Below are 18,889 nucleotides of genomic sequence, written 5' to 3'. Positions count from 1 at the left end.
TTAGTTATTGTGTTAAGACAATCATATTCTACTCTTAGAAAGATTTACTTGTACCCTTGTAAGATAAACCATAGAAGTGATCCCTCCAATCACCCTCCCTCCACCCATTCCCCCCTCCCTCGCCCCTCCCCATATAGATTTTTTTTTTTACTCTTTAAGTGAAAGAAATGGCTGGCTTTGTATAATAGGTAACAAAAACATCAGGGAAGGCTTTGGCCAAACCACCAGGGTGAATTTGGTTTAAATCAAATCCTTTTAAGGATTACTGTGTCTGAGATGTATTTCTTCCCAGCTCCTGTACAGTTTTTGAAGGGATGTACCACTCTGGATTTTTAAAATTTATATAGTTACAGACCATGTATTAATTATATTTATATTATATAACATGAATTTATGTATTGACATTTATATTAAGAATTTAAATAATAGAGTTAATTCATCCACATAATATATATGTAGGTAGCCCCATTAGCTTTGACATTAGATTTAGTGGATCTTTCTGGATTGGTGCTTATTTTTATGATATCTCAAAAAGTTTATAATGCCATTTAAAAGCACTAAGATCTCCAGGATTTGTTATTTATTATCTCCCTAAGATTTTATAATTTTATAATCCCCAACTAACTGAGGAGGTCAGTCTTAGTGAAATTAACCACTCAGTTAATTTGTGAGGGATCTTAGCTCTGAATAGCACGTCCTAACTTAACCCATTATTTACTTTGTATTCTTACACTTACGAGGTGCATCGCTTTCTTTCTTCGATTTTGAGGTTTTTCTTTTAAGGTTGTGAGCCTTCGAGAACTTTTAAAGTTAAATTTATCCTCCGCCCCTGCCCATTTTGTGTCTGTTTTTAGTTAGAAAAACTGATAAACCAAATTAATTTTGCAAACCCAGTTACAGTACTCTTGTGTGCCAGTTTTTAGCCCAAGGCTTAGTATCCAGTAGATGACTAGCTATTGAATGTACACAGGTACTAAACATTCCTGCACAAGAGAATGCTTTGTGGACACTGCTAGCAAGATTCAGATGTGAGGCCATCAGTTTACACTGACTCTGGCAGGAAGCCAGATTTTCTTTTTAGAGACAGAGTCTCACTTTGTGCCCTGGGTAGAGTACCATGGCTTCACAGCTCACAGCAACCTCCAACTCCTGGGCTTAGGTGATTCTCTTGCCTTAGCCTCCCAAGTAGCTGGGACTATACGCACCTGCTACAGTGCCTGACTATTTTTTTGTTGCAGTTTGGCTAGGGCTGAGTTCCAACCTCCCACCCTTGGTATATGGGGCCAGTGCCCTACCCAATGAGCCACAGGCACTGCCCGGAAGCCAGATTTTCTTGATTTCTCTCATAGGTCTTTTACTGGTCACTCAGGTAATCTGTAGGCTCAAGAAGGTGAAAGTTTTGCTGGCCCTTGGATTCTCTTGCTTCATCTTGGATCCTGTGTTGTTCCTGTTTGTATTTCTTTTATGCTGGTTCTTCTAAGATTTTTTGGTTCTTCCTGTTTGATCTGCCTGAGTGCACCTTTGGTCTCACCCTCCTGAGCAGTTGGTTGCCCTCTTACTTCCTTGTCACTGTGCTCCATCCAACTGTGTCAGTATTGGTCCATATGTCTTTCTGCCTCGCCGTCTATCTCCCTGTCCTGTCCCTGCTCCTGTTCAGTGCCCTGGCAGTGTCTGTGATGAAGCAGCCCCTCAATACATGCGTATGGACTGCATTCGTACAGTGGATGGACATGTGGACGGGGTTCTCGCTAAAAGTCTGTCAAGGAAAGTGACATAGCAACTTCCTGACTTTCTCTTTTTGGATAATGGCAGATGGTAAATTTGGAAGTTTGTTTATGAGTTGGGCAGCTTCCAACAGGATAATGTTCTTTGTGCCTATGAATTTGAGTTGGTAATTGACCTTTCAGGGTCTTAATCGGAAGACATTTATTTGACTGTGTAACTAACTGGTTTAAATTTGGTCTCTATAACTCCGTATATACGCCCTTGGAGGAGGAGATGCCGTTTGCAAGACTTACTTTGTATGCATCTAGATGATGATGGTTTTTCCTTTTGGGCAAAAATCCAGTTCCCCAATTTCTAAATAGGCATGTGGTAGTTTGTAGTTTTCGTTCTTTCTGACAGTTATGTTGTTTTCGTGCTCTCTGTGAGTATTCTAGTCTTAAACAGTTGTTTCAGCTTGGCCCGTCTGACTCAGGAGATGCCACATTAACTTTCGCCATGTGTTTTGCCTCATAATCATTCAGAATACGGGAGGTGAGGATCATGAGGCGGGGAGGACTGTGTTGTTCTTTAGGGAGTGACATTGTTTGTCCGCAGAGTGAGAGCATCTGTAGCACTGCCAGGCCGTCCACTCACATCTCTCTTCCAGTCACTCTGCACCTGCCCGTCCACTCCTCTCAGCAGGCACTCCTCTGTGTGTGTGCCTGTGCACCTGCAAGGAGGGGAGGAGAAATGGAGTAGCATGATGGCAAGGTAATAGACTGTTGTTAGAGCAGAATGACTTACTCTAGCTTTGTGCAATGTGTGTGTAGTAGACTGCCCTGAAGTTCTATATAAACTGATTACTAGCCCAAAGGTTTACTAATCACTAACGGTATCTTTCTGGCATTCTAATGAAAGAAATCTATATCTTTCTTTTGCTTTAAATAATTGGTTTACAGTTTTCTCATGCTGCTAGACTCGATGGTGAGCGTTATGGGACTATAAGGAGGTAAAACAAGCAAATTTAGGATCAAATATTAACAACTCATTTCATTAAATTTGTGGAAACTTTATTTTTCTTGGCCTATTTAAATTGGATTACATTAATTAATCCTGTATTGATTTACAGTATAATAGAGGTTTCTTTCCTGGAAAACACTTTTATTCCTATATGCAATAAAGTTCACATTTTAAACAATAACGCTGTATGTCTTTTACAATCACATTTAGAAGAAAAATTGTTTTCTGCTCAAATACAAATAGCACCACATACCTTCAGTAATGTCTGTTGTGTTCAAAGCATTCATCAGAGTGAGCACCCTGGAAAGGGAGCTGAGGCAATGTGAGTGCCAGTCCTTAATGCTTTAGAGTTCAGTGAATAATAACCAGCCTCAGCAGCTGATTGTCTTCCTCCTAATGGAATCACATAGTGAAGATAATTGGATCTCTTTTCCCCTAGTCTTTCCGATCTCCGTGATTTTTTTTTTCTTTTTCTTTCTTCTTCTTTGTTTTCTTTTTTTTTTTTTTTTTTTTGAGACAGAGTCTCACTATGCCACTCTTGGTAGAGTGCTGTGGTGTCACAGCTCACAGCAACCTCAAACTCTTGGGCTTAAGTGATTCTCTTTTCTTAGCCTCCTGAGTAGCTGGGACTACAGATGCCTGCCACAATGCCTGGCTATTTTTTTTTTTTTTTTTTTGGTTGTAGCTGTCATTGTTGTTTAGCAGGCCCAGGCTGGGCTCGAACCTGCCAGCCTCAGTGTATGTGGCTGGCATCCTACTCACTGAACTACAGGCGCTTGGCATCTTTTCACATTTTCCCAAAAGGAGCACCTGCATTTTATCATTGTGTCCTTGTATGGTCAGAGATAACGGGATTAGGACACACATTGCTGATCATTCTTTAGCAATAGACCTGTCCTGTAGGTAGGAAAATAGGTTACTTTGCTGCGGATGGTTTTGCTGTCTGGCATCCTTGCTCGACCCTTTTAGCCCTATCCCAGCAGCCAGCTGATAAAGCCTGGCCAGCTGCATGTGATTGGATTGATTGCCTCTCTGCCCTCTGCTGCCAGCAGAAAGATGGTGGCAGGGATTCCTGTGGCCCAGGTTTACCAGGGCTGGCTCTTTTACAGGCTGCTTCAGGAACCCTTTGCATTCAGGATTGTATTAACTGCTCAGTTAGTGAAACAAAAGATAATTATAGTTTATCTCAAATTGTGCAGAGTACTTAACTGTGTGCTAGGCCTGGAGTGGAGGTCTAGCATACTACTTAATTTTACCCTTCACCCACCCTGGGTTGTGCCTTGCCTACTAAGATTGTGTTAGGGTTCCATGAGGTATTGTTCTCCTCATCTTCCCTGTAAGGTAACTGAGGCTCAGGATTAACTCATGACTTTGCTTTTGGTTCTTTGTTTTTAAAGCACCCCCATCTCACTGGCATACAGTTTTATATAGGTGAACACATGTAGTGTGATAGGCACTGTCAGGGGTACTGAGATGAACAAGACCAAATCCCTGCCTTCCTGGAAGTTAAGATTTCGTAGAGAGGAGGGTGGATTTTAAACTAAGAATTGTAGGATGGCATGACAGACAATTGTTTATATGCTACTTTATTATTTCATTGCCTCTCCAAGTGCTTCTGCAGCTTGAGGCTTGTAGCTGGCATGGCTGTGGTACAGAGTTGGAGTGAGACTTTTGGAGGGGAAGGATTTCTCCAGTAAGAAGATTATGGGACACGTTTTTATGAATTTCTGGGGCAAAGTGTAAAGCATCCAAGTAAGACGTTGCCCAGAGAGACTGCTTACACAACAGGCTAGAATTAAATACTGTATGCTGACTTGGTTCAGAACAAAACTTCCCCTTGGGTTTTGTTAAGATCAGTCTGCAAAACTAGTGTGTAGTGCAGGTGGTGGCTCTGTACAATTAGATCCCTTATGGGGGGCCAAGTGTAGTAGTTTTTCTGTTGGAGCTGGAAGCTTCTAACTCTGTATTCCTCTCATTGTCTCCCTTCAGATGATATGTTTCTAAGAAATAGAGGAAATTTAGGGGGGAGACATTTTAAATTATTTTCCCAGTTAGGATTGAAATTAGGGAGGTGAGGTTCAATTTTTGAAGGTTTAGTACTGGAAGCATTCTGTAGTTTTCTCCCACACCACAGTGTTAATTCACACGGATTTAAGAAGTTGGGAGAATACTGAACTGAGTGCTGCGTACATGCTAAGTCACACCTGCGACAATGTGAGTGGATGCCAAATGGATTCTTATCCCTAAGTTTGTCACCTAAACTCTTAGAATATCTTGAGTCTCTTCTCCGTTTTACTCAAGTCTGTAGAACTGATTGCTTGTCTTCTTGAGTAACTTTTGCGGAAGCATTTTTGAATCCTTAGAGCTAAAGAATGGTTTATGATATATGGTACCCTGAGGATCCTCCAGAAACTTCAGCAGGCCTGAGAACTACAAGGCAGAGATTGTTCATTTGAATTTGCATGAAAACTGCTATTTCAGAAGAAAGGGACTCCTTTTTCAGATATGCATATTATCCAGATGAAGAGAATTATTTGAAAGTAACAGTGTCATTGTATACATAAACTAAGGCTTATTTCCTGGTTGCTGTACTTGGCACAGTACGGCAGATTTCTATTATCCAGGGAGCACCAGGAGCCAGGGTGGAGATATTGCTGATTTTGGTTTAACACCATGAGGTTTGAAAGATAGTTTTCCAGGGGAAGATTTTATTATATTGTAATAATATAATATTATTGTAACTTTTTTCCTCCCCCACCTCCACCCCCCAACTTACCTACTGTGGTGTATCAGGAAACATATCAAAGTAATAGGTAAGCAGAGTTGGAGTAGCTCAAGACGGTGGGAGTGGGGGAACAATGAGGATGTTAGTGCTTGCTCACTAATAATCTCAAGGTCAGAATTAGGAAACCACTGTGCCGTGGAAATGCTGGTCATTTGTCCTCTGTCCTCTGAAATCAATACCTCTCCAAGTATGGTCTATATGGAGTTGTTACTTGCTTCATCTCAGTAATGTTCACACTTTTGATTCATGCATAAAGTAATAATTGTTTATGGCAACTCAGATCAGACAAAAATTAATGATCTAATTGAAAGCAAGGTGATTTAAGATTAACTTTGTTAAGGTTTTTCTTCTGTTTGAAATTTTTAAAAAATTATGATTGTGTTCTTTTTGTGTTAGGAATGTAGGAACACATGGCCTATATGATATGTGAGGCCTTTTCTCTGCCACCCTGGTGAGGAATTGAAGCATCTGTTAATTCATGTTGTTGCTTTCTAAATGCATGAGGTTCTAATTTAATAGACCATACAAAACAACTTGGGTCTCCAGTTCTTTCCTGGGCAAATGCCCAAAAGACGTAATAGTTAAAACCAGCAGTGACATAGGTTGTAGCCTGTTAATTTTTTTTTTTTTTCCTGGAAACGAGTGTCGCCAAATTGTGTCGCCCTGGGTAGAGTGCAATGGCATCACAGCTCACAGCAACCTCCAACTCTTGGGCTTAAGCTATTCTCTTGCCTCAGCCTCCCAAGTTTCTGGGACTATAGATGCCCGTATTTTTGTTGGAATTGTTTAGCTGGCCTGGGCTGGGTTTGACCTGACTTTTGGTGTATGTGGCTGGTGCCATAACCACTGTGCTACGGGTGCTGAGCCATTGTTAAATGTTTTTGTCTGTTAGTTTTGTGATCTGTATTAGTTCTTATTTGACCAGGAGCAGGTTAGTTTTGTTGGGTTCTTCTCCCCCCGCCACCCCCATGGGTGTATGTTCTGATATTCTTGCATGCTTGGTAATCTTTAATTTAATGCCAGACATTGTGAATTTTACTCTGTTGGGTACTGGATATTTTGTGTTTTTATAATATTCTTGACCTTTGTTCTGGGATGCATCTAGGTATTTGGGAGTAATTTGATCCTTTTTTTCAGAGTAGTCTTTTGAAACCAAATCACCATTTAGTGCTAATTTTGTTCCCCAATTCAGACCAGAGCCCCAATTCCTGTAAATGATGAGTTTTTCAGCCTGACATATGGCAGTAGACACTGCTCACCATCCCTGTGAGCACTGGGTACTGTTCCATGGAATCCTTCCGGATTAGGGTCTCTCCCTGACCTGAGGTGTTTTCCTCACTGGGATGTATTGATAGTGCTGTACTGAATACCCAAGGGAGAATTTTAGGTCTCTGTGGCTTGCTTACTCTCTGTGTGACCCTCTCCTCTCTGGTATCCTACAGTCTCTGGAGTCTCCCCAAATTCCCAGCTCCATCTCTTCAACCCAGAGACAACTCTGGATGTCATTTGAGTTTCCTTTCCCTTGGCTGCAGCTTGTGATACCTCTTAAGGCACTAAGCCAGAACACTTGGAGAGATTCAACTTCTGTTTCCCATGTCTCAGGGATCATTGTCCTTCATTGCCTGATGCCTTTTAAACTCCTTCATATGTTCTGTCTAATTTTAGTTGTTCAGGTATGAGAGTAAATCATCTGGCCCTTGATTACTTTAATTTGTCCAGGAGCAGAAGTGGCTTTTATTCTTGCTTATTGAAGACTTTTTTTTCCAGAGCCTATGTAATGTGCCATGTCAGTGTGTAGCAGGAGTTTGGGTGCATGTGAGTACACAGTCGACCCAGCACAAACCGCAGAAATGTGCATTGCTTGTCACACCGTCCTTCAGAGGTGTGCTCCTGGTTGCCATTTCTTACTTGGACCTACTTTTAGGGATTTTTAAACAACCCTGTTCAGTGTCCATCATATTCTTTTCCTCCTTCTGTTATGGGAGGCTTCAGGCGTTTGCCACTGACTTAGTTGGAAAAGTATGAAGGGACTGAAGTAAGATTGTTTTTCAGGAACCTTCTGGCAGGGCAGGAGAGTGAAGACAGGATGAAGAGTGTTCTCCTTATCCTTTTGTTCTATGAGTGACTTATGTCTGGAAGGAGCCAGGCTTGAGGAATTGTGAGTCTAGATTGGTGCATTGTAGCAAACAGGAAGAAATGACCGTGAGACCAAGGTGATAGACCCTTGTGGTGCTGCTGATCCACTCAAAGGCAGTTTAACCAGCAAGGCTGTATTCTTAAGACTCTTTATTTTCCTGCCTGTGCAGCTGACGGCAATAGCCCAAAAGGAAGATTGGCAGTGACCCTAGGGCAGCAAAGAAGGGAGAGGACCTTTAGTCCAAGGACAGAGGGCGACAGACCATGGCAGTCACCAGAAAGAAGCTCACTTTAAATTATTATGGACCAACGCCTTTATCCTCAACTCTCAGTTTCCCCCCACAAGTTAGGAAAATAGTATGTTCTAATTATAGAAAATTAGAAAAGTTAAGAAGAAAATATTTGTAATCCAGAGATAATCTTTGGTAACGTTTCTCCTTTTCCCCTTTGCACTCATCAAAGCATAAACAGTAGAGCCTCCATAGTAGGGTGACCAGACGTCCCACTTTTGAACAATTTGTCCCGTGTCCAGCGGCATTTTGAAAAAGTCCCGATTTTTGGAAAGAATGCACGAATAGGCAGGAGAACAAGAAGGGAATATACGGTTTTCGGCTACCATGTGGCTATTTTGCCAGAGTATGAGTTTTATATTATTTTTGTTAGTTTTATAATGTTAAACTGTAATAATAACAAATAATTGCTGAGAAGTGATTATCGAGAACTGCTCATCAAAGTTTGCATTGTTGTCAGGCCCTGCCCTGCCCCATCCCCCCGCCCTGCCCCCAGCCATGTTGTCCTGCCTTACCAATGTCACCCTACTCCATAGTTGACCATCTCCCTACATTGGCCACCTCCTTAAGTTGACCTAATTTTCATAGACTGGACGTGCACCACATGTACATGTCAGTACAGTAGGCCTGGTTCCTTGTGTTCACCACCTCTATATGTTGGCCAGTTTCTTCCATTCCCTCAGTTGGCCAGCTGTATATGGTTATCTAAAGCATACATGCACACTTGTGGGTAGCAAAATATTGATGTTCACAATATACTGTTTTGTTACTTTCTGAGCATTTTGGATTGCTGATCCCTTTTGATTTCATAATTAAAAGTCTTAGTCTCATAATTTTGAGTCTAATCAACTTTTTGGGGTAGAGGGTTTGATTTTGGATACATTGGAGCTGGCCTGATAGATCTGTTTTCTATCTAGATCAGTATCTGTATTTCAGGTCCTGCTTTAAGTTGCATCTTTGAGGGTTCCCAATAGCAGGTAATTCTTCTGTGTGTGTGTATGTGTGTATAAATGTAACTGATAACTTAATAGAGGAGGAAACTAGATGTATTCTAAAATCAAGTGCTAATATGAACTATTTCAAGTTATTTTATTGAAACCACTTATACCTGTGGTATTCTGTCCCGTAGATTGGGGCTTGACAAGGCAACTGTTAGGTTTTCTGAGTGTTGATGGCTTGAAACTTTATACAGATCTAATAGTTTCTTTTAGATCTTAGAGGAAATAGTGATCTGGCTTATTTGACGTTTATCGTTTGAATAAGATTGGTGTGTTCTTTATGTCATGTTGTATTTTTTGGTGGGAAGTTGCTATAGAGATGTGTTTTGTCCTTGGGTTTTCACATTGTTCGAGAAACTCTAGTCTCCCAAGGTTATTGATGAATGAGTGATGCTGGGCAAAATGGAAGGAATTGTACTCGTTCTCCTGTGTCATTTAGTCATGGTCTGAAGTCCTCACCACTTTTATCCATCCAGGTGAATGGTTATTATGTAATTCTCTTCTTTTCACATTATTTTTAGATACCAACTCGGTATCTCATTGAAATATTTGGCAAGTGGCAAACTTTGTACAAGATAAGAGGAGATCTAGAGGGCTTTTGGAGGACTTTGTTGTGTCTTGCATAAGTTCTATATTGTGCTTTAGACAGAGTAGACAGCAGGTTAAGGGCCATTACACTGTGGCCTTGTAATGCTGGAACAGGTTTGTTGATTCGCAGTAAGACTATAAAGATGTCACAAGCATCTGATTTACATTTTAGTTATGTTAATCTTGTAATCTTATCATTGGTTTTTATTCTGGGAGACTGATTGATCTTGAAGGATTGTTTAATTTTAAAGATATATGATTCCTTCTTTTTGACCAGATCCTATAACCTTAATTTTCTTCTAGACTCTTTCTCTGCATAGTTCTGTTCCATCTATGTTTAGTTGAATAGTCTGTGAATTCGTTGTATAACTTTTGCTTATTATCTATTTGACTCCAAAAATTTTATATTTGATTAATTCTGTGCTGGTTTCAACTAGGTATGGTACTAAATAATACTTTGAGGTATAATGGGATTTGCTACATGAAAGGTGATCTGTTCTCATTTTTCTATCAGTTCATAGTCACATAAAGAACAATTCAGTAATAGCTGTCTAAAACAAACTTGTAAACTGATTTTAAAGAACGGATATTTTCATTTTAAATGTACATTCATTTACACATTTTGGTGAAGTATGCCAGAAATATTTGTGTATTTTTTTTTTTTTTTTTTTTTTCCGGGGCTGGGTTTGAACCCTCCACTTCCAGCATTTGGGGCTGGTGCCCTACTCCTTTGAGCCGCAGGCACCACCCTTGTGTATTTCTTTTATCAGTCTTCTCTCCAGCAGACAGAGTGAACAATCAGCTGCCATTCCATTTTTGTTCAGCTGTCCCTGAGCAGGTATTTAATTCAGTAAAGGGAAGTATGTCAGGTGAAAAATTCCAGTTGGATTAAGTCTCCCTGTCTCCTCCCGTGGTTGCTACTGTTGGTGGAATGAGGGAGAATTTAGGTAACAAGAGTTTGAATGGCAATTTAAGGTGTCATTAAGAAACAAACAGCAAAACACTAGTAATATGCATGTCTGTGTGCTCAGATGGTGTAGTGGGCAGGGTTTGTCATACGACTCATTTACAGATCCATTGCTGCTTGTGAAAATTACCACTGTGCAGATGTTCTCCCCTCCCCCACCCTATCCTCTGACAGCCAGGGGAGGCAGTTGAAGACTCAGTGCCTAGTCAGATCCTGGCCTGAGACAAAGGCCTTTTCTATGAGCTTTTCTCCCACTGGTTAGAGTCCAAAATGCTAATTGGCATCAGCTGCATTAAATCACTAATTGGGGGGCGGGGAGGGAGGGGCCAGCAGCTGCCTCACCATTGGAGAAAACCAGGAGGGAGCCTTTCCTTTCTTACCAAAAAGGCTCTTCCCTCAAGTTACTCTTAATTTTTTTAATTTATTTATACTTGTGACTTTGTAAGGAAGATCCTGAAGAGCACAGTCGCTTGTCTCAGCTGAGATATATAGGATACATAAACTTCCTCCACATAGTTTTGCCAGTTCAACATTCTTTTCCTAGGTGGGATTTGTTGTTTTTAAATTTCAATTCTAGCTGGACCCCAAGTCCACTTTCTGCTGTATCTTTTCAGGATAAATGAGGTGTTTTGGGGGTGGTGATGGTATGTGTGCCTGTATTTAAGTGTTGGAATGAGACCACCAAACTAATAACCAAATGGATTTTGGAACTCAAGATTCAGTTTATTATTACCTTGCTCTTAAGACAATATAAAATACTATATAACAGGCATTAGTCATAATTTGGATCTCTGTTGTATATTTGGCTCAAAGTCCCTGGAAGATTCTACCTTCTTGTTTTTGTTTTTTTTTGGAGACAGAATCTCAAGCTGTCACCCTGGGTAGAGTGCTTTGGTGTCACAGCTCACAGCAACCTCCAACTCTTGAACTTTAAGCGATTCTCTTGCCTTCTAAGTAGCTGGGACTTACAGGCACCTGCCACAATGCCTGGCTATTTTTTTTTTTTTTTTTTTTTACTGTTGTTGCGGTTGTCATTGTTTTACCTGGCTTAGGCTGGGTTCAAACCCACCAGCCTGGGTGTTATGTGGCTGGCACCTTACCCTCTGAGCTATGGGCACCACCTTCCTGATGCTTCTTATGTCAAGTAGGCACTCATAATTAGACATTAAATGACCATTAGTGGTGCTAATTTTTTTATTTTATAAGATGTGTAATAGTCATCTGTTGTAAAATCATAAAATCAAGAGAGAAAATGTTCAAAGTATACATAAGCTCTATCTTAAACTAGTAATTTGAGAGGAAAACATTGTTTCCCCTCAATATTTTTTGTAGTTCAGGCGTATCCTTCCAGGATTTGATTTTTGAAGACCAGGGAAATATTCTGCTAAATGACATCTCTTCTTCTGGATGATATTAGGATGTTTCACTTATATTAGAAAAGTTATTGCCAGACTTGATTCTATTTCAGTTGTCACATTCCATTGATTCTAAGATGCAGCTCAGTTTTGAAGATATTGCAGTATGTGTCTCATGGTTGATGGTGTGTCACAGTTTATTACCTAAAATAATGATGTGTCTTAGTCTAGGGCATTTTACATTCAAAGAAATACGTTGTTGCCAAAAAGTACAGGTATTTACCAATATGCATATTCAGTGTTTTTCATACTATTGGCCACTACTGAATATAATCCTATAGAACTTTAAAATGTGTGCTTGATTTTTTTATTTTTTTTATTTTTAGCTCAGTGGGCTTTGAAAACCTCAAGTGCCTATGGAAGCTCTGGGCTCTTATTGCAAAGAGGGGAACAAGTTAGAACCTTAAAGAAATTGGTTTGTGTCACTAAAAGAAAAAAATAAATGGAAACTTGTCAAAATATGTTATATTACTCAGTTAATGCTCAGGAGCTGGGAATGTTCTTCTTGTGGGAGATTCATAGATAGCATTTGCTTTCTGTCAAGAAGTGAAACCTATTGACAGAGGGTGATAGGGAACAGTGGCTGTGGGGATAATTTTAGCCATTAGGGGGAGGGAGGGAGACAGAGATGGATTGACGGCACAAGTCTGGATAATGCAATAAAATTCACACACTACATAAAGTGACTGGCTGCTTTCAATACAATAACAAAGTTAAAATCAGTATTTTGGTTTTTCCCTATTCTACCTTGACATTGTTCTTTTTGTTTTTGTGTAGTGTTTATGTCACAAATCCTTATAGGTTTACTGGGTTTGGATAGGAAAAAGAGAAAGTCAATCTTTTGTTTCATTTGGTGGTCACTTACCTTCAGTTCAATGTAAAGAAACTGGGACGTTTATGTTCTCACAGCACAACATGTTGAACTGTGGACCTTGTCCTGGGAATAACGCCACAGACCTTTTCAACAAGGAACATTTATAGTCATTGCCATTTGCTAACTTTCGTGAGATACCAACCTGTCTTAAAAAGCCTCACTCAGACTAGGGCTGTTCCAGGCCGCTCACTGCTCAAGATTCCCAAGAACCCACAGATAATGTTTGGAGTGAGTTGTGTTGAATAAGGAGTGAGCCAGCAAGCTGTGGTCACTATGACCCATCAGGCTACGTGGAAAGAGCACTCACATACACAGCTTCTGATGAGTTGGATTTTTTGTTTTTAGGATATGCTTCCTTGTGACTTTGTTAATAAAAATTATAATCCTTTTCTGCTTTAGCAGAAAGTTCTTTTTGAAGAGAAGTCTCAAATGAAAGTGTGTTTCTTTGTAATACGGGACGGTTAGCTAAACACTATCTTTTGTTTAGAATTGTAATAGTTGTCTTTGTTATCGAGCAACCTAAGGTTTGTGGTTGCTTTCAACGTAACCATGTTAAAATCACAAATTGGAATGATATGCATTTGTTGTGATTTTCCATATACAGGGTTTAGGTGAGCGTTATTATATACACTGTACTTGGATTGCTGCCGTGTTTATATCACCGTCTATCAAAGTCAGGTGACAGCTGTGCCTGTAGAATATACAGTCAGACATTGCTTAAAAATGAAGATATTTTCTGAGAAATGTGTCACTAGGGGATTTCATTCTTGTGGAGTCATCATAGAGTGTAGTTGTATAGCCTGCTGCAAACCTAGCCTACCCTGTACAGTCTATTGTTTCTATGCTATAAATCTGTACAACATATTACTATACTGAATACTATAAGCAATGAACTGTAACACGATGGTAAGTAGCTGTATGTCTAAAAGTATCTAAACATAGAAAAGATAGAGTAAAAATACAAATTAAAAAATTCTGTACTTACATAGGCTGCTTACCATGAAGGGAGCTTTCAGGACTGGGACATGACCTGGGTGAGTCAGTGAGTGAGTGAATGTGAAGGCCTAGGACGTTACTGTGCACAGTTGCAGATTTTATACACACTGTGTATAAAGAAAAATTTTCTTTCTTCAATAATAAATTAACCTCAGCTTACTGTAACTTTTTCACTTTGTAAACGGTTTTTGTTTTTTAAATTTCACGTTAATGTGAGGGTATAAACAACCAGGTGACAATATTTGAATTTGTTAGGTAGAGTCCCTCTTGTAGTTGTGTCCTGCCCCAGAAAGTCCAAACGTTCTTCCTCTTCTCTTCACCTTCCTTTGTTCCCCTTCCCCCAACTTGAATTGAAATGAGTTTTATCTGATGTGACTGTGAGTAAGATCATCCATTAGCTTCATATTAGTGTTGAGTACATTGGATGTTTGCTTTTCCATTCTTGTGATACTTTACTAAGAATGTATTTCACCTCCACCCAGGTTAATTCAAAAGATATAAAGTCACCATCTTCTCTTATGGCTGAATAGTATTCCATGATGTATATATATACATACCACAGTTTGTTAATCCATTCCCGAGTTGATGGGCCTTTAGGCTATTTCCACATCTTGGGAATTGTAAGTCGAGCTGCAGTAAACAATCTAGTGCAAATGTCGTTATGATAAAATGATTTTTTATCTTCTGGGTAGATGCCTAGTAGTGGAATTATGAGGTCAAATGGTAGTTCTAACTTGAATTCTTTGAGGATTCTCCATACTTCTTAACAAAGAGGCTGTGCTGTATAAGTTTGCAGTCTCAGTGACAATGTAAAAGTATTTACCTTTTTCTACGTCCATGCCAACATCTACACCTTTGGAACTTTGTAATGTGGGCTAATCTTACTGGGGTTCATTAATATCTCAGGTTGGTTTTGATTTGCATTTCTCTGAGGATTAGGGATGATGAGCATTTTTTTCAAATGTTTGTTAGCCATTTGTCTAACAGAGAAGGTTCTGTTCATGTCGCTTACTCAGTAATAGACGGGATTGTTTGCTCTTTTTTTATTGATTAATTTGAGTTCTCTGTCCTAGTTATCAGGATCCTAGGATAACTGATAACTAGGATCCTAGGATCCTAGTTTGATCCTAGTTATCGAACCTTTATCAGATTTATAACATTAAAATATCTTTTCCAATTCTGAAGGTTGTCTGTTTGCTTTGGTTGTTGTGCCCTTAGCTTTGTAGGAGCTTTTTAGTTTAAGTAAGTCTCATTTGTTTGAATTTGTTGTTTCTGCCACTGAAGTCTGCTTCATAAAATTTTTCCCCAGGCCAACACTTTCAAGAGTTTTTCTGCACTTCTAGGATTTTTATTGTTTCATGCCTTAGATTTACATATTTTATCTACCTTGAATTAATTTTTGTCAGTGGTGAAAGGTCCAGTTTCTACATGTGGTTATCCCGTTCTTGCAGCATTATTTATTGAATAGGGATTCTTTTCCCCAGTGTAAACTTTTGTTTGGTTTATCAAAGATCAGATTGGTTTTTTGGTTCCAAATGTCTCTTTTTGTGCCAGCGCCATGCTGTTTTGATAACTGTGGACTTATAGCCTACAGACTGGTAAAGTGATGACTCCAGCTTTGTTTTTACTACTAAAAATTGCTTTGGCTGTACAGGTTTTTTTCTGGTTCCATACGAAATCAAGAACTATTTTTTTCTAGTTCTTCAAAGTATGATGTTGGTATTTCAATGGCGATTGCGTTGATTTCTTGGGTAGAATAGACATTTTAACAATGTTGATTCTTCCAACCAAGAGCATGGTATGTTCTTCCATTTGTTAATATCTTCCTATTTCTTTTCTTATGGTTTCGTAATTCTCTTTGTAGGAGTCCTTTGCCTCTTTGTTAGGTATATTCCTAGATATTTAATTTTCTTTGATGCTCCTGTTAAGAGAATTATGTCTTTAATTAGCTTCTCAACTTTGGCTGCTATTGATGTATACAAAGGCTACTAATTTGTGGATACCAATTTATACCATGAGACATTACTGTGTTTCTTGATTAATTCCAGGAGTTTTGTTGTTTAGTCTCTGGGATTCTCTAAGTATTAAGATCATAACATGGGCAAAGAGCAAGAGTTTGACCTCGTCTGCCCTATTTGGATGCCCTTTATATTGTTCTCTTGACATTGCATTGACTGGAACTTCCAGCACTATTTTTAATAGTAGTGGCAATAGAGGATATCATTGTCAGGTTCCCGTTGTAAGTGGAAGAGCTTCTGTTTAGATGATGTGTCTAGTTCAACCAGAGGGGTGTTAAAGTTCCCAGTTATTATGATGTTATAGAATATCATATTCCTTAGATTAATCCATGTCTATTTCATAAATCTGGGAACATTTAAGTTGGGTGCCTACATATTTAGAATCGTCTTCTTGCTGTATTGTTCCCTTGAGTGAAGTGACCATCTTTGTTTTTAGTTTCTTTAAATTTACTTGTATCTGAAAATAAGATTGCGACCCACCCTTTTTTCTGATTTCCATTTGCCTGACATACTGTTTTCCATCCCTTTACCTTGAGTCTTGAGTTGTCCGTCAAGGTTAGGAGTGTTCCTCGAGACAACATATACCAGTTGGCCAGTCTGTGCCTCTTCCATGGGGAATTCAAGTCATTAATATTTATTGAGAGAATCAGTAAGTGTTGTGGAGTTCTGTTTACCTTATTTTGTGAAAAACATTGCTTAGTTTTATCCTTTGTGCCATTGTGGAAACAAAATTTTGTCCTTTAATTTCTGGGTGTTTAGTTTGCTGGTGGTCCATAGTGATTACCAGTGTGGAGAATAGGTCTAAGTATTTCCTCTAGAGCTGGTCTTGTGACAGATTTTCTCAATATTTGCATATCAGTAAAAATTTTGATTTCTCCATTGATTTTGAAGCTTAGCAGGATACAGATTTGTTGACTGACACGTTGTTTTGTTTAAGAAGGTTAAAGGTAGATGATTACTTTCTTCTGGCGTGGAAAGTTTTCAGGTGAAAAGTCCACTATCCCCCTTATGGATCTGCCCTGGTAGATCAGTTGGTGCTTGCTTCTGGCTGCTTGAAGAGTTTTCTCTTTTGTCTTGACTTTGGACAGGTCATGACAATGTGTCTTAAAGATGCTGTATTTTGCTGTATTTGTGTTGAGATGACCCAGGGTTCGATATCCATCTAAAAGGGGGAGTGTATTGGAATCTTTAGTGAAATTTGGGGAATTTTCATTATGGTATCTTTCAGTAATGCTTCCCTTCCTTTGGGACATTCTTTTTCCCCTTCAGGGATCCCTATAATTCATATGTTTGTACACTTCAGGAAGTCCCATAATTCTCGAAGCTAATGTTCTGCTTTCTCTCTCTTCTTTTCTGCCTCTTCAACTACCTGGGTTCGCTCAAGAACTTTATCCTCTAGCTCTTGAGATTCTTTCTTCTCCATGGTGTAATCTATTTTTGATACTTTCTACTGCATCTTCAAGTTCCCTGCTTGACTTCAATTTCTTAAGCCATATCCTTTCTATATTCTTTTTTTTTTTTGAGACAGAGCCTCAAGCTGTCCCTCTGGGTAGAGTGCTGTGGCATCACAGCTCACAGCAACCTCCAACTCCTGGGCTCAAGCAAGTCTCCTGCCTCCGCCTCCCAAGTAGCTGGGACTACAGGCGCCCGCCACAATGCCTGGCTCTTTTTTGGTTGCTGCCATCACTGTTGTTTGGTGGGCCTGGGCTGGATTCGAACCCACCACCTTAGGTGTATGTGACTGGTGCCTTAGCTACTTGAGCCACAGGCGCCGAGCCTCCTTTCTATATTCTTTATATATTTCACCCAGTTTTTCTTTAGAAAACTGGAGTAGAACCAGTTTTTGGTTCTATTTTTCCTCTTTTGCATCAATTCCCTTTATTATTTTTGCTATCCATATTTTAAATTCACTTTCTGTCATTTCCAAAAATTCTTTAGAGGTGGAATCCTCTGTGGTAGCTGCTTCCTGGTCCCTTGGAGGAGTTACTCTGTTTTGGTTTATCACGTTGCCAGAATTTTTCTGTTGGTTTCTCTGCATGTGTATTTTCCTCTTGTTCACTACTGAGCCCTCATCATCCAAAAGGATAATTGTCCCTTCATCCACACCCTCACAACTTTGGAGTTCTTCCTTTGCTTATCTTATTTTCATAAATGAACAGGCTCAGAGAGAGGAGCCATGTCTTAGACACCCTGCTGAGTGATGTTTTGCTACTGGGGCCTACTCGGTTTGCCGGAACCTCTGTGAGTTAGTGCATGCCCTGGAGGGACTGCGCTGCTGGCCTGTAGCCCTGTGTTCAGTTCTGTGCCCATGGCCTAGCTATAGAGGGTGCTGTTGTATGTGACTGTTAGAGGTAAACCTTTTCTGGCTTGACCTGGACTAGATGCAATTGTTGTTACAAATGTTTCTAGAAAGGATGCAGCCTTTCTACTTACTAGTTTAAAGCGCTATCAGTTATTTCCTGTTTTTAGGTGCCAGTTTTACAGAGGAGCAAATCAAGGCTCAGAGAAGTGGCATGAATTGCCTGAAGTTATGGTTATGAGAGAGCTAGCCGGGCCTTTCCCCGCCACAGTGTCCCTCCTGCTCCCATGTTCCTTGTTGCCTTGTACACTTCATGATGTTCTTGAATAGCCTGTAATCACACTTCATGCGGATGTGTCCCCTTAGTTCTTGGCATAAAGATAAAGTGAATGTGCCTATCCCCCTGCTGCTGGAGGACCAGGAACTTGTGTTACTTCTATTATTTTACTTGTGTAGAGAAAGTAAAGTAATTTACATCGTTCAGTAGCCACATATTTTTTATGTTTTCTTAAGGATGAAGAGGAAGAAATCAAACTGGAGATAAATATGCTGAAAAAGTATTCTCATCATAGAAACATTGCAACATACTACGGTGCTTTCATTAAAAAGAGCCCTCCAGGACACGATGACCAGCTCTGGGTAGGTGGAAGTTCCCTGAGTGCTTGGGCTTTCCTCTTGATTGTATTATAAGGACGGCAAGAAGGGGGTGGGGAAGGGGAGGCAGCGGAGAGGGTACAGTAGCTGGTAGGTCCTAATGGCTCCCGTGGCCTGCATCTCTTCATATAGGAAATGAAGATAT

At 39.8% G+C, this 18,889-nt stretch overlaps 1 protein-coding gene across 34 annotated transcripts in view; it reads left to right on the top strand.

Annotated features, from left to right (window-relative positions):
• Window positions 1-18,889, top strand: part of MAP4K4 (mitogen-activated protein kinase kinase kinase kinase 4) — a 184,485-nt gene that overhangs the window by 98,087 nt on the left and 67,509 nt on the right. For all 34 annotated transcript variants that reach the window (XM_023515827.1, XM_023515820.1, XM_023515821.1 and 31 more), the window contains exon 4: window positions 18,604-18,729. In XM_023515827.1, the coding sequence (XP_023371595.1) occupies window positions 18,604-18,729 (126 nt within the window). The remainder of the gene's footprint in view (window positions 1-18,603; window positions 18,730-18,889) is intronic.

The sequence above is a fragment of the Otolemur garnettii genome, unplaced genomic scaffold (assembly GCF_000181295.1).
Source record: "Otolemur garnettii isolate 467f Iridium unplaced genomic scaffold, OtoGar3 scaffold00079, whole genome shotgun sequence".
Classification (NCBI taxonomy): domain Eukaryota; kingdom Metazoa; phylum Chordata; class Mammalia; order Primates; family Galagidae; genus Otolemur; species Otolemur garnettii.
The sequence above is the reverse complement of the archived record's forward strand: the minus strand, read 5'-3'. Positions and strand labels throughout refer to the sequence as shown.